Source organism: Oncorhynchus clarkii, chromosome 19, assembly GCF_045791955.1.
Source record: "Oncorhynchus clarkii lewisi isolate Uvic-CL-2024 chromosome 19, UVic_Ocla_1.0, whole genome shotgun sequence".
Taxonomy (NCBI): Eukaryota; Metazoa; Chordata; class Actinopteri; order Salmoniformes; family Salmonidae; genus Oncorhynchus; species Oncorhynchus clarkii.
The window spans coordinates 8,350,985-8,373,208 of NC_092165.1; the positions used below are offsets into that span (position 1 = coordinate 8,350,985).

Below are 22,224 nucleotides of genomic sequence, written 5' to 3' on the forward strand. Positions count from 1 at the left end.
GGAGGTGACTGGAGGACAGAGACGGGGGGGCATATAGTCAGTTATGGAGGTGACTGGAGGACAGAGACGGGGGGAGGGGGGGGCATATAGTCAGTTATGGAGGTGACTGGAGGACAGAGACGGGGGGAGGGGGGGGCATATAGTCAGTTATGGAGGTGACTGGAGGACAGAGACGGGGGGAGGGGGGGGCATATAGTCAGTTATGGAGGTGACTGGAGGACAGAGACAGGGGGGGGGGGGCATATAGTCAGTTATGGAGGTGACTGGAGGACAGAGACAGGGGGAGGGGGGGGGCATATAGTCAGTTCCCCTCGCTCTCTCTCACCCTTCCCCTATCTCTCTCTCTCCCTCCCTTCCCCCCTCTCTCTCTCTCCCTTCCCCTCTCTCTCTCTCTCCCTTCCCCCCCCTCTCTCTCTCTCCCTTCCCCTCTCTCTCTCTCTCCCTTCCCCCCTCTCTCTCTCTCTCCCTCCCTCTCTCTCTCTCTCTCTCCCTCCCCCTCCCTCTCTCTCTCTCCCTCCCCCCCTCTCTCTCTCCCTTCCCTCCCTCTCTCTCTCTCTCCCTTCCCCCCTCTCTCTCTCCCTTCCCCTCTCTCTCTCTCCCTCCCCCCCTCTCTCTCTCCCTTCCCTCCCTCTCTCTCTCTATAGAGATTATTCACTTCAAATTAGTGTATTGTCTAACGTCTGTGGAAGATCATTTAGCCTACTACTTTAGCCTACTACTTAACCTAAAAACAGATATTTGTTCAGTCATTTGACTTTAGTCATTTTGATATGATGCACCTTGGAAACTTGACCGCTGACATTTACAAATTGATTGAATTGTATTAACAGACTAACGAACAGAATGCTCAAATATATAGTTTATATAGTTTATGGAGCCCAGAGTTTTTCCAGGTGGATCCAGGCAATACATGAAAAAATATATTAAATATATATATATACAGTACCAGTCAAAAGTTTGGACACAGCTGTTCATTCAAGGGTTTTTTTTATTTTATTATTTTCTACATTGTAGAATAATAGTGAAGACATCAACACCATGAAATTACACACATGGATTAATGTCGTAACCAAAAAAAAAAAGTGTTAATCAAATCAAAATGTATTTTAGATTTTAGATTCTTCGAAGTAGCGACCCGTTGCCTTGACGACAGCTTTGCACACTGTTCTAAAACTTATGACCGGTAGTGCATTTATTTATATTCATTCGTCTGTTGTTGTGTGTCTTTGTTGATGTTGTGGTGTCGTGTTGCTTATTCTGCTTAGTAATGCTATACCATAGATCAGGCATTCCCGATGTAAGCCCCCCCATCATCACCACCCTGAACAACAGAGCGACATACACACACTCAGCACCAGCACCCCCAGACGCCGATTGATTTCAACGGAAATCAAAGTCACATGCGGATCGAACAACAGAGGGCGCGGGAGCACCGAGGAGGCAGCGTGTGTCGACGCTGCCGGAATGCTAAACACACAAATCCTCCTGCTACCAATGCAGCACGGAGAGAGCGAGAGAGAGAGAGAGAGACGAGTTACCATGTTGTCCCATCCCTCAGAGCCGCGCTTTAACGGCTGTCTCAGCATACTGTACATGGCCTGCGTCTCCCTCACAGCGTTATGAATGGAGTGGAGACCGGGGAAGCCCCCCCCCTCCTTCCCCCACTTCCGGACCGAAACCTGGTGGGTTGGGGGTAACATTGTCGGCCCTGACTGGACCCGGTCTGGTATAATTTAATTAAAGGGAAAGGAACAAGGAGAGGTGGAAGGAGGGGAAGGGGGCATTGGGATTGTGGTTGCGGTGGGATGGAGGACATAGAGAGAGAGAGAGAGAGAGAGGTACTGCAGGTAAAGCTTTATCTCCTTCTCCTCTTCCCTCCGCGACGCCTTTTGTTGCGTTCTGTAGCCTAGCGGTACACTGCACGAGAGGAGCCGGTTGCTGCATTGCGCTCACCGAGCAGCGCGTGCTGCGGGTCAGCCCGCGGAGATAGAGAGAGTCTGTGGCTGTAACGTCTTCAGTATATATATATATATATATATATATATATATATATATATATATATATATATATATATATATATATATATATATATTGTGTGTGTGTGTGTGTGTGTGTGTGCGTGCGTGCGTGCGTGTGTGTGTGTGTTTTAGTGCCGCAGTCAGACAAAAGAAAAAGCTACTTCAATATTATACAGGGAACAACTGAACCAAACAAGAAGAACTATACCGCATCGATTCTAACCGACTGACTCAAATATTGACGAAAATAAAACAAAAAATATTAAAATATAATACTTAACCTTTTACAGGCCTAATCTTGTATAATGCAAATATATATTACTATAAATTCTTAAATAATATCCTTATTATTATTATTATTATTATTAGTCTATATGTTTGCTCTTTGACCTTTGGCCACAGGGGTCATATAGTTTATTCGTATAAATCTGATAGCTGGCGGCAGAGAGATTAAAGTTACTGTGAGACGTCATCAGAGAACCACATGCCGCCGGATGAATGATGACATTCAGATGAGCTGATGTGGTCATAACTGGATAAAGAAGTCTAAGTCATTATTAAAAAACGTGTGTGTTTGTACCGGTTATTACGTTAGTCCCGTAGCCTGTCCAACGCTGGCTGGCAACCGTACAACACAGTAATAGAAAATGCCGATTGTGCAGAATACGTTCCCATTATATTCCTCTGACAACCAATATCCCTTCCTTCCCTGCATCCTCTTTGTGAATAAAGATATTCCCCTCATCTCATCCCACCCTGAGCCGCGTAAACGCCACATTGAATCTAGTGCAGTGTGACAGCGAGGAGGATAGGTCTGTTACCGATACACACACACACACACGCACAACACCGTGAGCGACACAACACTGCCTCTCGTTCCGTTCTCCCGTTTCAGCTGAACGATCAAGTTACGTGGCTAGGGAAATGTTGCAGTGAAGAGAGAGAGAGAGAGAGAGGCGGAGAGAGAGAGAGACTGCAGCATCATTTCAGATCAGGCAGAAAGCCACGCGCGCACATGCAGTGCAGTAGAACGTGCAGGTGAGAGAAAGAAAAAGAGAGAGAAGGCGTGCGTGGAGAATGAACGATAGAATGCAGGACTCTTGGAAAACACGCATTTTCTCTCGGTTCATGACCGAAACATCCTCGCGAACGCACAAGGAATTATAATTGACCGGTTTGTTGACTTCGGGATCTCTTTTGCCTTTTAAAAAAAACAAAACAAGGGTTGCTGATGTGAGCGAGCTCCGGTTTACGGTTTAGATTATTATTCCGTCCCGAGAAGTGGCTGTGAAAAGCACTATTGTCTTGTGAAGTTCTGTGAAGGCATTCGACCAACTGCTTGGCACGTTGCTTCACTGCGGGGAAAAAACACACGCGTAGTTCAGACTCATACCGGAGAGCGAGAGGTAAGAAACCACAATTAAACTCTAAACGATTACCGGACGATATCAAATACTTTACTTTTGAACCGATTGTGTTCCGCTTTGTGGATGTAAGTATTTTTTCACAACATTAGTGATTCGGGGTCCCGAGACAGAGTCGTGTACAGTTTTCTTTGTGGAAGTGCTGCATTGCAGTTTCTCTTCAACTCGTCAAAACCGCCGAGAGAGCCCCCTCGGTCCCCCGGAACGCGACCGGAATTAAGCGAAATTACTAACGGACTAATATAACTGATACGAGAGTCCTCAAGAGAGGGAGAAACGGAATACGTCTCCATCATAAAAAGAGAGAGCGAGAGAGAGTCAAGTGGATTAATTAACGTGAGTGGATGATTTGGTTTCTCTCTTCTTGCTGGATGGATTTGCTGATATCTTTGTGCTCTGAACATCCCAGAGAGACTTAGAGGAAGTTTATTTTTAAACCCTCAACAATAAAGATAAAGACAAAAGAATAGAGAAAACAGACATCCTGACTGAAACAGAGATATAGAAACCGATAGTCACATTAACGACAGAGAGACTGATCTGCAGTGTGTTATTAGAGTGCTGTAAAGCTTTCCTGTACCCCAGGCAGTGGAACTGCCAAGAGAGAGAGAGAGAGAGGGGGAGAGAGGGAGGGGGAGAGAGAGAGGGTGGAAGAGTGAGAGAAAGAGAGGGAACAAAGATATACAGCCCAGATAGACACATTAACGACAGAGAAGGAGGGAAAGGTAGAAATATAGATCCCCAGAGACAGGAAAGAGAGACTGAGGAATAGAGAGAGAGAGAGAGGAAAGAGACAGGGAGAGAGAGGAATAGAGAGAGAGAGGGATAGAGAGGGAGAGAGAGAGAGAGAGAGGGAGAGAGAGAGAGGGAGAGGAAAGGCGGGAGCCATGCGGAGGACAGGGGTAGGTGTCTGTGGTGGAGCAGTGTTCTCCTGCTCGGTAACGCTAACTGGACCGGGGGAGTTGTTCCACCTCCTAGTCCTTCTCCTACTAACGATGACTCAGCTCCCGGTCGCTGACTCGGCTCTCCGTTACCGGGTGGCTGAGGAGGGCCCCGCAGACGTTATGATCGGCAATGTGGCTGCCGACCTCGGCCTGTCCGCGGGCACCGGCTCCGGAGATGTCACATTCGCCCTAGAGAGCGGCTCGGAGTTCTTCAAGATTGATAACGTTACCGGGGAGCTGACTACCGGGCAGCGGAGGATTGACCGGGAGAAGCTGTCCCAGTGTCAGATGATCTTCGATGAGAACGAGTGTTTCCTGGACTTCGAAGTGTCTGTGATTGGTCCGCTCCAGAGTTGGGTGGATCTCTTTGAGGGCCGTGTGGTCATCACCGACATCAACGACAACACTCCCTCGTTTCCGTCGTCGGTGCTGACATTATCTGTCGAGGAGAACCGTCCAATAGGCACGCTGTATCTGTTACCCACGGCGACGGATCGCGACTTCGGGCGCAATGGGATTGATCGTTATGAGCTGATTCAAGATGGCAGCTCTTCCGGGTCGGCGGGGTCAGGGTTGGGGTCAGCGAGGAGAGCAGCCGGAGGGCCAATGGGAAGAGCGGATGGAACAGGAGGAGGAGGGGATAGGAGGAGAGGAGCATTGGATAACAACGGAGGAGGTGCAGGAGGAGGTGTGAGGAGCAGTGTGTTTGAGCTCCAGGTCGCCGACACGCCCGACGGCGAGAAGCAACCACAGCTGATCGTGAAAGGCCCTCTGGACCGTGAAGCACGCGACTCGTATGAGCTGGTTCTACGGGTCCGGGACGGTGGCAACCCTCCTCGCTCTTCCCAGGCTCTCCTCCGTGTCGCCATCACCGATGTCAACGACAACAGGTAAGATGAAAACGTAGTCTAGTGAAAAACATGAGCTGAGGCACAACCAAAAATGTTAGGTGAGGTGCTGACTAATGGAGAGGAAACTGTCTAAAAAGTTGGATTGGTTTACATATTACACTAAAGAGCTGGAATATTAGCATCAGCATAGAGAAACACTAGATTAATTAACATAGAGCACCACTAGCTAAATTAGCATAGAGCACAACTGGCTAAATTAGCAGAGAGCATCACTAGCTAAATTAGCATAGAGCACCACTAGCTAAATTAATGTAAAGTGCCACTAGCTAAATTAGCATAGAGCACAACTGGCTAAATTAGCATAGAGCGCCACTAGCTAAATTAATGTAAAGCACCACTAGCTAAATTAGTATAAAGCACCACTAGCTAAATTAGCATAGAGCACCACTAGCTAAATTAGTATAAAGCACCACTAGCTAAATTAGTATAAAGCACCACTAGCTAAATTAGCATAGAGGACCACTAGCTAAATTAGCATAGAGCACCACTAGCTAAATTAGCATAGAGCACCACTAGCTAATTTAGTATATAGCATCACTAGCTAAATTAGTATAAAGCACCACTAGCTAATTTAGTATAAAGCATCACTAGCTAAATTAGTATAAAGCATCACTAGCTAAATTAGGTTGAAAAGCACAAACAATGTTATCTTCTAAATACATGGTATTTCTTTATCGACAACAGCCCGCGCTTCGAGAGAGCCATCTATGAGGCCGAGATGGCGGAGAATGCGCCTCCCGGAACCCCCGTCCTCCAGGTACGCGCGTCGGACCGCGACGTCGGCGTCAACGGACAGGTGGAGTACGTCTTCGGCGCTGCCACGGAATCTGTCCGCCGTCTTCTCCGACTGGACGAGGCTACCGGTTGGCTGAGCGTCCTCCACAGGATTGACCGGGAGGAAGTGGCCCAGTTACGGTTCACGGTCACGGCAAGGGATCGTGGTCAGCCGCCGCGCACCGACCGGGCGACCGTAGTCCTGGTGGTCCGGGATGAGAACGACAACGTTCCGGTCGTGGAGATCAGGAAGATCGGACGGATTCTGGTGAGGGATGGAGTGGCGCTGGTACCGGAGAATGTTCTGGTGGACACGCCGGTGGCGCTGGTTCAGGTGTCAGACCGGGACCAGGGGGAGAACGGAGCGGTAACCTGTACGGTGGTCGGGGATGTACCGTTCACCCTGAAACCAGCGGGAGAGACGGCGCTCCTGCCACTGCCCGCGGATGACGCTTTCGACAGGTGAGATGAAAACAGTTCCATATTGATCTGTTTAGAGTTTATTTTATTTTCATTTTTAAAGTAAAGTTCAGAGTATTCTAGCACGGCGCACCGAGAGGCTGAAATAGTATTGGAGCATCAACGTACAGCACCTTAATATTAACCTGACAGCTAGCTACGTTTAGTTGAAAATCACAAAAATCTCAGACACAATATATGTTAATTTGAGCCATATAAATTCAAAATGTTCTATATTTAGATTTTGCAATTTAACTCTCCTTCCACAGCAGGAAGTAATTATATTGATTCCTTTCTTTGTAATTTTACGTTAATATTTAACCTTGTTTCCTCAGAAACCGTAAGAAGTATTTCCTCCACACGTCGGCCCTGTTGGATTACGAGGCCACCAAAGAGTACAGCGTGACCATCGTGGCAGTCGACTCCGGTTCCCCGTCTCTCTCCAGCAACAGCTCTCTCATGGTCAGGGTAGTGGACATCAACGACCACACTCCTGCCTTCGCCCAGGCCGTGGTGGAGGTCCACTTTGCCGAGAACAACCAACCAGGCGAGCGTGTGGTCACCGTGGTTGCGGCGGATGCCGATTCCGGAAAGAATGCAGAGATTGTGTATTCGTTGGATCCGTCCGTTAACGGCCTGTTCTATATTGATGCTGATAATGGGGATATCCGTGCAACGGGGGTTCTGGACCGGGAGGTCAGGGAGAGGTACGAGTTCCAGGTGATCGCCAGGGATAAGGGATTCCCCTCGCTGCAGGGGTCGGCCACGGTGGTAATCATGGTGACCGACCGCAACGACAACACTCCGAAGTTCGTCCAGGAAGTGTTCACGTTCTACGTGAAGGAGAACCTCCTTGCCAACAGCCCAGTCGGCATGGTAACGGTAACAGACGCGGATGAGGGTGAGAACGCGGAGCTGAGTCTTTTCGTAGAGATGGAGGAAGAAGAAGGAGAAGAGGTGGAGGGAGGAGGAGCAGGGGAGAAGAACAAGGGAGTAGGAGCGGAGGGAGGAGGAAGAGGAGGAAGAGGTGAAGACACATTCTCCATAGAGAACAACACAGGGACGATCTTCTCCTCCGTGGCCTTTGACCGGGAACGTCGTTCCACCTACACCTTCCGCGTCCGGGCCATCGACGGCGGGGCTCCGCCTCGCTCCGCCACGGCGACAGTCTCCCTCATCGTAACTGATGAGAACGACAACGCCCCCTCCGTGACCTCGCCCACCAACGATTCCTACACCCTCCTCCCCCCGGCCTCCTCCACCCGGACCATCGTCAGAACCGTGGCCGCCTCGGACTCGGACTTTGGCCGCAACGCTGACCTGCGCTTCTCCCTGGTAGGAGGGAACCCCTTCAGGCTGTTTGAGATCGGCCTGGCCAGTGGAGTGATCACCGTGGCAGAGCCCCTAGAGAGGAGACACAGGGGGCTGCATCGCCTGGTGGTCAGGGTCAACGACAGTGGAGAGCCATCGCTCTGCGCCACCGCGCTGGTCCACGTCTTCATCAACGAGAGTCTGGTCAACGCTACACTGGTGGACGCACAGGTAATTATGAATATGAATTTGGGTCTGTCCTAAATGGCACCCTATTCCCTATGAAGTGCACTACTTTTGACCAGCCGCCCCATTGACTCTGGTCGAATGTAGTGCACTGTGTAGGGAATAGGTTGCCATTTGAGATTCGTACATACTGTACATGCATACCTCTACTCTACTCTATTTCGTTCTGACTTTGGTGACATTGAGTCCATTTGTTAAGGCCCTACTGTTCTATACAGGCTATATTTACACTTCTCCTGCTCAATAGCTTAGAATGGGCCAATGCAATGCACCAGCCTATAATGGAATGGTAGGGATCGATTAGAGCAACTTAGAATGGAACAGTAGAACAAATGAAAATGGAATTCTAGAATGGAATAAATTAGAATTGAACAATAGAATGGAATAAATTAGAATGGAACAACGGAATGGTATAACGGAATGGGGCCGCTCAGAGTGGGACATCATTTCATCTTTTAATAAGAACAGTGTAGACCAGACCAGAGCAATAGAGGGCAGACAAATGGATGGATCGAATCAACATATTATCACACTTCATTCAACTGCTCAAAGGGCTTGATGATTAGTTCATTAGTTTGATCAGGTGTGCTAGTGTTGGGATAGAATAAAGACGTTTAAGTTAGGGAGACCCCAGGTCAAGGTCTGAGTTGACACATGAAACTGCGGTCCAGAGTTTCTCCTGGTACAAGTTACAGGGTTAGGAAAACTCCTGGCTATGAAGAAACATTTCCATCTGGTTTCTCAACGGCCAACTTGTGACTCCTACTGATAAAAAAAAAACATAGTTGAGTCATTTTCTGCTGCGTTGACATTTCATTCACTAATCACTTTGGCATCCTTCCACCACTCTCTCTCCCTCACACACACACACACACACACACACACACACACACACACACACACACACACACACACACACACACACACACACACACACACACACACACACACACACACACACACACACACACACACCCCTTTGGCATCATTCCACTGTCAGAGAGAAATCCTTGTGCGATGGAGGCAGTAACACAGATAACGTCTTCATATCTGTGTCTGTGACCATTAAACTTTGATATCCTTCTAGTCCATTACTGTATATATCGAGAGCTGTGCTCTGCTGGGCTGTTCCAGTCAAACCAAACTGTCTATGGTGCAATGTCAAGGAGTTTTAGATTTCAACATGCTTCCAACACATTACAATCCATTGTTCCATAGAATCATTCTGTCATTCTATTGTGTTCTGGTTCCACTCTACCATTCTATTGCAATCAAACGGTTCTTTTCGTTGCAACTGAACCTGTCCCAGGCATAACTCTGTGCCCTTGTTATAGGCTTCAACTTGGATCTGGAGTTCTCCTTAGTTTTCAGCCATAACAAGGGCCCAGGGTGTTTCATGTTTAGGTCACAAGGTAATGAATAACTCCTGTCCCTGAAGCTACACCGCTAACTAAAGCTACACCGCAAACTAAAACTACACCGCTAACTAAAGATACACCGCTAACTAAAGATACACCGCTAACTAAAGCTACACCGCAACTAAAGCTACACCGCTAACTAAAGATACACCGCTAACTAAAGATACACCGCTAACTAAAGCTACACCGCTAACTAAAGCTACACCGCTAACTAAAGATACACCGCTAACTAAAGATACACCGCTAACTAAAGCTACACCGCTAACTAAAGCTACACCGCAAACTAAAACTACACCGCTAACTAAAGATACACCGCTAACTAAAGATACACCGCTAACTAAAGCTACACCGCTAACTAAAGCTACACTGCAACTAAAGCTACACCGCTAACTAAAGCTACACTGCTAACTAAATCTGCACCAGTAACTAAAGCTGCACCGCTAACTAAAGCTACACTGCTAACTAAAGCAGTACAGCTAACTAAAGCAGCACAGCTAACTAAAACTACACCGCTAACTAAAGCTACACCGCTAACTAAAGCTACACCGCTAACTAAAGCTACACCGCTAACTAAAGATACACAGCTAACTAAAGCTACACCGCAATTAAAGCAACACCGCCAACTAAAGATACACCGCTAACTAAAGCTACACCGCTAACTAAAGCTACACCGCTAACTAAAGCTACACCGCTAACTAAAGATACACAGCTAACTAAAGCTACACCGCTGACTAAAGAAACACCGCTAACTAAAGCAGCACAGTTAACTAAAGCTACACCACTAACTAAAGCAGCACAGTTAACTAAAGCAGCACAGCTAACTAAAGCAGCATCACTAACTAAAGCTACACTGCTAACTAAAGCAGCACAGCTAACTAAAGATACACCGCTAACTAAAGCTACACCGCAACTTAAGCTACACCGCTGACTAAAGAAACACCGCTAACTAAAGCTACACCGCTAACTAAAGCAGCACAGTTAACTAAAGCAGCACAGCTAACTAAAGCAGCATCGCTAACTAAAGCTACACTGCTAACTAAAGCAGCACAGCTAACTAAAGATACACCGCTAACTAAAGCAACACAGCTAACTAAAGATACACCGCTAACTAAAGCTGCACCGCTAACTAAAGATACACTGCTAACTAAAGCTACACCGCTAACTAAAGCAGCACAGTTAACTAAAGCAGCACAGCTAACTAAAGCAGCATCATTAACTAAAGCTACACTGCTAACTAAAGCAGCACAGCTAACTAAAGATACACCGCTAACTAAAGCAACACAGCTAACTAAAGATACACCGCTAACTAAAGCTGCACCGCTAACTAAAGATACACCGCTAACTAAAGCTACACCATTAGCTATTCATTGTATCGATATCAAGAGAGGCACAGCACTACCTGCACAGTGAAACGGTTCTGGTGTTTAAAGCTAAGCAGTACAAACCTTGGTGCAGCAGAGCGGAAGACTCCTGTGGGAGCTGGGGGGAGGGAGGGAGGGAGAGAGAGCGAGAGAGATGTGTCAGGATGGATGATGAGGCACTGCTAGAGCTAAAGTGGTAGTGCTGCATTCTCCTGTTGAACACTTACAAGGAGACACACCCACAGGATTGCAGGAATGCACACACACACACATGCCGCATATACACACACCTAGCATGCACACATACACACACATAGCAGAGACACACACACACACCCACACACAGTGTGCTAGAGGCATGCTCAGCAGAATGTGAATGGGACAGAAGAAGACTGCAGAACAGCGAAGAACAGAACAGAACAGAAATGATAAGAGGAGAACAGAACAGAAGAGAGAGAGAGAAAAGAGAAGAACAGAGAGAAACAGAGGGGAACAGAAGAGGAGAACAGAGGAGAACAGAGAAGAACAGAGGAGAACAGAACAAAGGAGAAAGAACAGAGAAGAACAGAGGAGAACAGGGGAGAAAGGAGAACAGAACAGAGGAGAACAGAACAAAGGAGAAAGAACAGAGAAGAACAGAGAACAGAGGAGAACCGAACAGAGGAGAACAGAACAGAGGGGAACAGAAGAGGAGAACAGAGGAGAACAGAGGAGAACAGAACAGAGGAGAACCGAACAGAGGAGAACCGAACAGAGGAGAACAGAACAGACAGGAACAGAGGGGAACAGAAGAGGAGAACAGATGAGAACAGAACAAAGGAGAAAGAACAGAGAAGAACAGAGAACAGAGGATAACAAATCAGAGGAGAACATTGGAGAAAGGAGAACAGAACAGAGCAGAACAGAGAAGAACATTGAACACAGGATAACATATGAGAACATAGGAGAACAGAACAGAGGAGAGCAGAATGGAGAACAGAGCAGAGAACAGATGACAACAGAACTGAGAACAGGGGAGAACAGAGAACAGGGGAGAACAGAGGAGAACGGAGAACAGAGGAGAACGGAGAACAGAGGAGAACGGAGAACAGAGGAGAACGGAGAACAGAGGAGGACGGAGAACAGAGGAGAACAGAGGAGAACAGAGGAGAACAGATAACAGATGAGAACATAGGAGAAAGGAGAACAGAGAACAGATAACAGAGGAGAACAGAGGGGAACAGAGGAGAAAGGAGAACAGAGGGGAACAGAGGAGAACAGAGGAGAACAGAAAACAGAGGAGAACAGAGGGGAACAGAACCAGGCAACATAAGAACGATATAATGGAACAGAGAAGAGGAGATGAATGGAACCAATACAGTATAATCTACTAAAACAATACACAGTTATCCTAACCACGTCCAGTCAATGATATAAATTCATGAACCAATACAGTATAATCTACTAAAACAATACACAGTTATCCTAACCACGTCCAGTCAATGATATAAACTCATGAACCAATACAATATAATCTACTAAAACAATAGACAGTTATCCTAACCAAGTCCAGTCAATGATATCCTTGTATTGCATTTATTTAGCCAGGATAGTCCACACCATAACAGTTGCCACTGTTTTCCAGGGATTCCTTTTTTTAAATGTTATTTGCTGAATGTAATACAGTGAAACAATTGAACAGTCAAACCAACCACCGTTATAAACTCATGAACCAATACAATAGAGACAATGTGATGTATTGTATTGTAAAACAATGGAGCAGGACCTTAGTGTGACTTGGGCAAATTGCTTTTCAAACTGTGTTACGTTAACTTGCAAATTAAACCTCTTGAACAAGAGAGAGATGGGATAATGTGTAAATCTTATATTGAGTGTTTTAGGGGTAATGTGTGAATCTTATATTGAGTGTTTTAGCGGTGTTTTAGTGATAATGTGTGAATGTTATATTGAGGGTTTTAGGGATAATATTTTAATCTTACATTGAGTATTTCAGGGATAATGTGTGAATGTTATATTGAGGGTTTTAGTGATAATGTGTTAATCTGATATATTGAGTGTTTTAGTGATAATGTGTGTATGTTATATTTAGTGTTGTAGGGATAATGTGTGAATGTTATATAGAGGGTTTTAGTGATAATGTGTTAATCTGATACATTGAGTGCTGTAGGGATAATGTGTGAATCTGATATATTGAGTGTTTTAGTGATCATGTGTGAATGTTATATTGAGGGTTTTAGTGATAATGTGTTAATCTGATATATTGAGTGTTTTAGTGATCATGTGTGAATCTGATATATTGCGTGTTGTAGGGATAATGTGTAAATCTGTTTTATTGAGTTTTAGTGATAATGTGTGCATGTTGTATATCTGGAGTGCTACTTTGTCAGAGTGGTGGTGCAGAGAGCAGTAAAAAGCAGCGTCAGCGATGCTGATAATAATGTGATACTACATTACCTACATTATTAACATGTGATACTACATTACCTACATTATTAACATGTGATACTACATTACCTACATTATTAACATGCGATACTACATTACCTACATTATTAACATGTGATACTACATTACCTACATTATTAACATGTGGTACTACATTACCTACATTATTAACATGTGGTTCAAGTATTAACTACATTATTAACATGTGGTTCAAGTATTAACTACATTATTAACATGTGGTTCAAGTATTAACTACATTATTAACATGTGGTTCAAGTATTAACTACATTATTAACATGTGGTTCAAGTATTAACTACATTATTAACATGTGGTTCAAGTATTAACTACATTATTAACATGTGGTTCAAGTATTAACTACATTATTAACATGTGGTTCAAGTATTCTATTTAATAATGGAACATACAAGAGGATTCAAATGCCCTACTCATCATTCACACACACACACACACACACACACACACACACACACACACACACACACACACACACACACACACACACACACACACACACACACACACACACACACGTTCTGTACAACTAACCTTGTGGGGACACATAATTCAGTCCCATTCAAAATCATATTTTCCCTAACTCTAAACCTAACCCTAGCTCCTAACCCTAGCTCCTAACCCTAGCTCCTAACCCTAGCTCCTAACTCTAGCTCCTAACCCTAAACCTAACCCTAGCTCCTAACCCTAGCTCCTAACCCTAGCTCCTAACCCTAGCTCCTAACCCTAGCTCCTAACCCTAGCTCCTAACCCTAGCTCCTAACTCTAGCTCCTAACCCTAGCTCCTAACCCTAGCTCCTAACCCTAGCTCCTAACCCTAGCTCCTAACCCTAAACCTAACCCTAGCTCCTAACCCTAGCTCCTAACCCTAGCTCCTAACCCTAAACCTAACCCTAGCTCCTAACCCTAGCTCCTAACCCTAGCTCCTAACCATACCTCCTAACCCTAGCTCCTAACCCTAAAACTAACCCTAGCTCCTAACCCTAGCTCCTAACCCTAGCTCCTAACCCTAGCTCCTAACCCTAAACCTAACCCTAGCTCCTAACCCTAGCTCCTAACCCTAGCTCCTAACCCTAAACCTAACCCTAGCTCCTAACCCTAGCTCCTAACCCTAGCTCCTAACCATACCTCCTAACCCTAGCTCCTAACCCTAAAACTAACCCTAGCTCCTAACCCTAGCTCCTAACCCTAGCTGCTAACCCTAGCTCCTAACCCTAGCTCCTAACCCTAAAACAAACCCTAGCTCCTAACCCTAGCTCCTAACCCTAGCTCCTAACCCTAGCTCCTAACTCTAAACCTAACCCTAGCTCCTAACCCTAGCTCCTAACCCTAGCTCCTAACCCTAGCTCCTAACCCTAGCTCCTAACCCTAGCTGCTAACCCTAGCTCCTAACCCTAGCTCCTAACCCTAGCTCCTAACTCTAAACCTAACCCTAGCTCCTAACCCTAGCTCCTAACCCTAGCTCCTAACTCTAAAACTAACCCTAGCTCCTAACCCTAGCTCCTAACCCTAGCTCCTAACTCTAAAACTAACCCTAGCTCCTAACCCTAGCTCCTAACCCTAGCTCCTAACCCTAGCTCCTAACCCTAAACCTAACCCTAGCTCCTAACCCTAGCTCCTAACCCTAGCTCCTAACCATACCTCCTAACCCTAGCTCCTAACCCTAAAACTAACCCTAGCTCCTAACCCTAGCTCCTAACCCTAGCTCCTAACCCTAGCTCCTAACCCTAGCTCCTAACCCTAGCTCCTAACCCTAGCTCCTAACCCTAAACCTAACCCTAGCTCCTAACCCTGAACCTAACCCTAGCTCCTAACCCTAGCTCCTAACCCTAGCTCCTAACCATACCTCCTAACCCTAGCTCCTAACCCTAAAACTAACCCTAGCTCCTAACCCTAGCTCCTAACCCTAGCTGCTAACCCTAGCTCCTAACCCTAGCTCCTAACCCTAAAACGAACCCTAGCTCCTAACCCTAGCTCCTAACCCTAGCTCCTAACCCTAGCTCCTAACTCTAAACCTAACCCTAGCTCCTAACCCTAACTCCTAACCCTAGCTCCTAACCCTAGCTCCTAACCCTAGCTCCTAACTCTAAACCTAACCCTAGCTCCTAACCCTAGCTCCTAACCCTAGCTCCTAACTCTAAAACTAACCCTAGCTCCTAACCCTAGCTCCTAACTCTAAAACTAACCCTAGCTCCTAACCCTTGCTCCTAACTCTAAAACTAACCCTAGCTCCTAACTCTAAAACTAACCCTAGCTCCTAACTCTAGCTCCTAACCCTAGCTCCTAACCCTAAAACTAACCCTAGCTCCTAACCCTAAAACTAACCCTAGCTCCTAACCCTAAACCTAACCCTAGTTCCTAAACCTAAAACTAACCCTAGCTCCTAACCCTAAAACTAACCCTAGCTCCTAACCCTAAAACTAACTAACCCTAGCTCCTAACCCTAAACTTAAACCCCCTAGAATCAGCATTTGGCCTCGTGGGGACTAACAAAATCTCCCCAGTCCGTCAAATTGTAGTTTGTTTACGATTCTGGTCCCCATAAGAATAGTTAAACACGTCCAGACACACACCCACACACACACACCCACACACACACACACACACACACACACACACACACACACACACACACACACACACACACACACACACACACACACACACACACACACACACACACACACACCACTCAATGGGAAGTGGATATTTTATGATTGTAATTCCCAGCCTTAACAGCACTAAATAGAACATTGATTTAGTCCTTAAAATGTGTATCTAGTGTGTGTGTGTGTGTATGTGTGTGTGTGTGTGTGTAATGGGTCTCTCCGTATGTAGCTACTGTGTATTTATTGTCCATATTGGGAATCTATGCTGCCTTACGACCATCCTGTATCCTAACCACTCTGACTGACCCTGTTACACACACACAGACACACACACACAGACACACAGACACACACACACACACACACACCACACACACACACACACACATACACACACACACACACACACACACACACACACACACACACACACACACACACACACACACACACACACACACACACACACACACACACACACACGGACACCTATCCTAACTCACTGCTCTGATTGACCCCATTTCCATCTGTTGGGTATCTAAACAGTACTCACAGTGCACCATCACCCATGTCTACAATCTGTCGATATGTTGTTACTGACATTGCCATGTCCCTGACCAGTCCCTAACTGACCTCACCATGTCTCTAACCAGGACTCACAGTGTACCATCACCCATGTCTACAATCTGTCGATCTGCTGTTAACCAGGACTGACTAGTACCTTACCATGTCTCTAACCAGGACAGACCTTACAATGTCTCTAACCAGGACTGACCTTACAATGTCTCTAACCAGGACTAGTTAGTACCTTACCATGTCTCTAACCAGTACTGACTAGTACCTTACCATGTCTCTAACCAGTACTGACTAGGACCTTACCATGTCTATAACCAGTACTAGTACTGACTAGTACCTTACCATGTCTCTAACCAGGACTGACCTTACCATGTCTCTAACCAGTACTGATTAGTACCTTACCATGTCTCTTACCAGGGCTAGTTAGTACCTTACCATGTGTCTAACCAGGACTGACCTTACCATGTCTCTAACCAGTACTGATTAGTACCTTACCATTTCTCTTACCAGGACTAGCTAGTACCTTACCATGTATCTAACCAGGACTGACCTTACCATGTCTCTAACCATGACTGACCTTACCATCTCTCTAATCAGTACTGACCTTACCATGTCTCTTATCACCATACCATATTATCACCATAGCATATTACCACCATACCATATTATCACCATACCATATTATCACCATACCATATTATCACCATACCATATTATCACCATACCATATTACCACCATACCATATTAACACCATACCATATTATCACCATACCATATTAACACCATACCATATTATCACCATACCATATTATCACCATACCATATTATCACCATACCATATTATCACCATACCATAAACCACCATACTGAGGGACCTCATCATATCATATTACCACCATACTTACCACCAGCCGACTAGCTACAGCCGACTAGCTACAGCCGGACTAGCTACAGCCGGACTAGCTACAGCCGGTTAGGTACAGTCGACTAGCTACAGCCGGACTAGCTACAGCCGACTTGCTACAGCCGACTAGCTACAGCTGACTAGCTACAGCAGACTAGCTACAGCCGACTAGCTACAGCCAACTAGCTTCAGCCGACTAGGTACAGCCGACTTGCTACAGCCGGACTAGGTACAGTCGGACTAGCTACAACCGGACAAGCTACAGCCAACTAGCTACAGCTGGACTAGCTACAGCCGACTAGGTACAGCCGACTTGCTACAGCCGACTAGCTACAGCCGGACTAGCTATAACCGGACTAGCTACAGCCGAACTAACTACAGCCGGCCAAGCTACAGCCGACTAGCTACAGCCGACTAGGTACAGCCGGACTAGCTACAGCCGACTAGCTACAGCTGCTGACTAACGCTACCTAGCATTTTGTTAAATTTTCTCTATATATTTTTTTACAGTTCGATATATTGATGTAATATAGTCCGAAATAATATCGTGATATGTAAATATATTGATTTTCTCCCCCTCTTTCTCTGGCTGTCTTGTAGTCAACTCAGTCTGACGTTTTAATGCAAAACGCAGTAACTACGTCATTTCTTTTTACTGCAAAATCTGACTTCAAAGTCTTTTTTCTGTCTAGACAGACTCCACGAGATGTTCTGATCAACTGCCTTGTTCTTGTGTCAGGAAGCTAAATACCACATTCATCAGACAATATACCCTGGCCATCACAGCAGATCAAAATGTTTTTGACCAAATTGGTAGTTATTGCGTTTTGCCTTTGTAGGACAGAGTAGTGATTTACAGTTTCTGCTTTTCTCTACTTAAACCCTTGAATGATTTGATTTCCCCTCCCACCCACCACCCCTCTCCCTAGGTGGCTCGTAGTCTGGCCGCCCCTCTCTACCTGGACATCGCGGGCGACCCCGACAGCGAGCGAGCGTTGGGGAAACAGCGCCTCTCGGTGGCCATCGGTGTCCTGGCGGGCGCCGCGGCAGTCATCCTGGTCATCCTCCTAGTGGTGATGGCGCGCCAGTGCGGCGCCCAGGGCAAGAACGGATACGAGGCCGGGAAGAAAGAACCGGAAGAGGATTTCTTCAGCCCTCAACCGGCCGTGCCACAAACCAGGGGAGGGACGTTGGACCGCGGACGGAAGCCCCGCAGGGACAAACGGAACGGAGGCGCCGGAGGAGCCGGAGGAGCCGGTAATAAAACTGAACGGCCGCTCTACAGTGGCGTCGTCACGGTCAACGGGCTCCGTCGCCACGGCAACGACCACCACCACGTCGCCAACGTCGACGATGACGACGAGGACGTGAGCAGCGCCAGCGAGAGGTTGGCGGCGAGGTACTGCGCGGTGGACGGAGACCCCGGGAGCCCACGCATGGGCGCCAGGCATCACCAGTCGAGCCCAGATCTGGCCAGGCATTATAAGTCAAGCTCGCCGCTCCCCGCGGTGCACCTCCAGCCCTACAGCCCCCCAGCCGAGGGGAAAAAGCACCAGGCTGTACAGGAGCTGCCCCCCTCTAACACCTTCGTGGGGTCTGGAGGGTCCAGTGGTAGTGGTGGAAGTGGGAACGCTGATGCCATGTCTCTGGGGTCAGACCAGTGTTCTGAGTATGGATCCCAAACGGGGAATAAGTACAGCAAACAGGTAGGACTGATTCAGTTATTCTACTGACACAAACTGAACTGAGCTCAACTGGGCTGGCCTGGTTACCCATCCACCACAGTTGACTGATTAGTGGTGGTGATAATAGGACTGACTAGTGGCGGTGATAATAGGGCTGACTAGTGGTGGTGATAATAGGACTGACTAGTGGTGGTGAAAATAGGCCTGACTGGTGATAATTGGACTGACTAGTGGTGGTGATAATAGGACTGACTGGTGATAATAGGACTGACTAGTGGTGGTGATAATAGGACTGACTAGTGATAATTGGACTGACTAGTGGTGGTGATAATAGGACTGACTAGTGGTGGTGATAATAGGACTGACTAGTGATAATTGGACTGACTAGTGGTGGTGATAATAGGAATGACTGGTGATAATAGGACTGACTAGTGGTGGTGATAATAGGACTGACTAGTGGTGGTGATAATAGGACTGACTAGTGGTGGTGATAATAGGACTGACTAGTGACGGTGATAATAGGACTGACTAGTGGTGGTGATAATAGGACTGACTAGTGGTGGTGATAATAGGACTGACTGGTGATAATAGGACTGACTGGTGGCGGTGATAATAGGGCTGACTGGTGATAATAGGACTGACTAGTGGTGGTGATAATAGGACTGACTAGTGGTGGTGATAATAGGACTGACTGGTGGTGGTGATAATAGGACTGACTAGTGGTGGTGATAATAGGACTGACTAGTGGTGGTGAAAATAGGCCTGACTGGTTATAATTGGACTGACTAGTGGTGGTGATAATAGGACTGACTAGTGGGGGTGATAATAGGACTGACTGGTGATGGTGATAATAGGACTGACTAGTGGTGGTGATAATAGGACTGACTAGTGGTGGTGATAATAGGACTGACTGGTGGTGGTGATAATAGGACTGATTAGTGGTGGTGATAATAGGACTGACTAGTGGTAGTGATAATAGGACTGATTAGTGGTGGTGATAATCGGACTGACTGGTGATAATAGGACTGATTAGTGGTGGTGATAATAGGACTGACTAATGGTGGTGATATAAGGACTGACTAGTGGTGGTGATAATAGGACTGACTGGTGATAATAGGACTGATTAGTGGTGGTGATAATAGGACTGACTAGTGGTCTCTCTTTCTCTCTCTCTCTCTCTCTCTCTCTCCGTCTGTCTTTTTTCCTTGTTGCATTGTAAGCTGGCTTTTGCTGATGTTTTCAGACTTAAAGTAGTACACCCAGTGTGTGTGTCAGCATGGTAAGCCTGTAAGCAGTGTGACTGTGTCCTGCTGTCTGTGTGTGTGGTGTGTGTGCGTGTTTCGTGTCAAACAGCAGACTCCATTTAGCCAGGCTTATTGCTGGGTGAGAGGGGGGTGTGTCTGTCTCTTCAACTTGATATGTGTCTTTGTGTCTACGCTTAGACTGTGTGTGTGTGTGTGTGTGTGTGTGTGTGTGTGTGTGTGTGTGTGTGTGTGTGTGTGTGTGTGTGTGTGTGTGTGTGTGTGTGTGTGTGTGACACGGAGAGAGAGAGAAAGTTTTAAAGAAGCTAGCTAGCTACAGTAGCCATTTGACTTAGCCAGCGAGCTAACTAAAGTAGCCATCTGAGTTAGCCAGCGAGCTAAATAGAGAGAGAAAGTTTTAAAGAAGCCAGCTAGCTACAGTAGCCATTTGACTTAGCCAGCGAGCTAACTAAAGTAACCATCTGAGTTAGCCAGCGAGCTATCTAAAGCAGCCATCTGAGTTAGCCAGCGCGCTAACTAAAGTAGCCATCTGAGTTAGCCAGAGAGCTAATTAAAGTAGCCATCTGAGTTAGCCAGCTAGCTTACTAAAGTAGCCGTCTGAGTTAGCCAGCTAGCTATCTAAAGTAGCCATCTGAGTTATCAAATCACATTTTATTTGTCACATACACATGGTTAGCAGATGTTAATGCGAGTGTAGCGAAATGCTTGTGCTTCTAGTTCCGACAATGCAGTAATAACCAACAAGTAATCTAGCTAACAATTCCAAAACTACTACCTTATAGACACAAGTGTAAGGGGATAAAGAATATGTACATACAGATATATGAATGAGTGATGGTACAGAGCGGCATAGGCAAGATACAGTAGATGGTATTGAGTGCAGTATATACATATGAGATGAGTATGTAAACAAAGTGGCATAGTTAAAGTGGCTAGTGATACATGTATTACATAAGGATACAGTAGATGATATAGAGTACAGTATATACATATACATATGAGATTAATAATGTAGGGTAAGTAACATTATATTAGGTAGCATTGTTTAAAGTGGCTAGTGATATATTTTACATCATTTCCCATCAATTCCCATTATTAAAGTGGCTGGAGTTGAGTCAGTGTGTTGGCAGCAGCCACTCAATGTTAGTGGTGGCTGTTTAACAGTCTGATGGCCTTGAGATAGAAGCTGTTTTTCAGTCTCTCAGTCTCAGCTTTGATGCACCTGTACTGACGTCGCCTTCTGGATGATAGCGGGGTGAACAGGCAGTGGCTCGGGTGGTTGTTGTCCTTGATGATCTTTATGGCCTTCCTGTGACATCGGGTGGTGTAGGTGTCCTGGAGGGCAGGTAGTTTGCCCCCGGTGATGCGTTGTGCAGACCTCACTACCCTCTGGAGAGCCTTACAGTTGTGGGCGGAGCAGTTGCCGTACCAGGCGGTGATACAGCCCGACAGGATGCTCTCGATTGTGCATCTGTAGAAGTTTGTGAGTGCTTTTAGCCAGCGAGCTAACTAAAGTAGCCATCTGAGTTAGTCAGCGAGCTATCTAAAGTAGCCATCTGAGTTAGCCAGCTAACTAAAGTTGCCATCTGAGTTAGCCAGCGAGCTATCTAAAGTAGCCATCTGAGTTAGCCAGCGAGCTAACTAAAGTAGCCATCTGAGTTAGCCAGCGAGCTAACTAAAGTAGCCATCTGAGTTAGCCAGCTAGCTAACTAAAGTAGCAAGGGTAATTTAGGCTATTTTTCTCCCCTCTGTACAACAACACCATTCATATGAAACTACCGCCTACCTTTTGGTTGATCACTGTAGCCTACTCCTTGTCATTTAGCTGATTTAAATCCCGA

The 22,224-nt window shown here is 46.3% G+C and overlaps 1 protein-coding gene across 1 annotated transcript in view; it reads left to right on the plus strand.

The window, feature by feature from the left end:
- Positions 1–4,438: 4,438 nt before the first annotated feature.
- LOC139375531 (protocadherin-7-like) overlaps positions 4,439–22,224 on the plus strand; it is an 83,293-nt gene continuing 65,507 nt past the window's right edge. The window contains exons 1-5 of the mRNA XM_071117361.1: positions 4,439–5,277; positions 5,983–6,534; positions 6,867–7,463; positions 7,554–8,073; positions 18,366–19,142. Of these exons, the coding sequence (XP_070973462.1) occupies positions 4,439–5,277; positions 5,983–6,534; positions 6,867–7,463; positions 7,554–8,073; positions 18,366–19,142 (3,285 nt within the window). The remainder of the gene's footprint in view (positions 5,278–5,982; positions 6,535–6,866; positions 7,464–7,553; positions 8,074–18,365; positions 19,143–22,224) is intronic.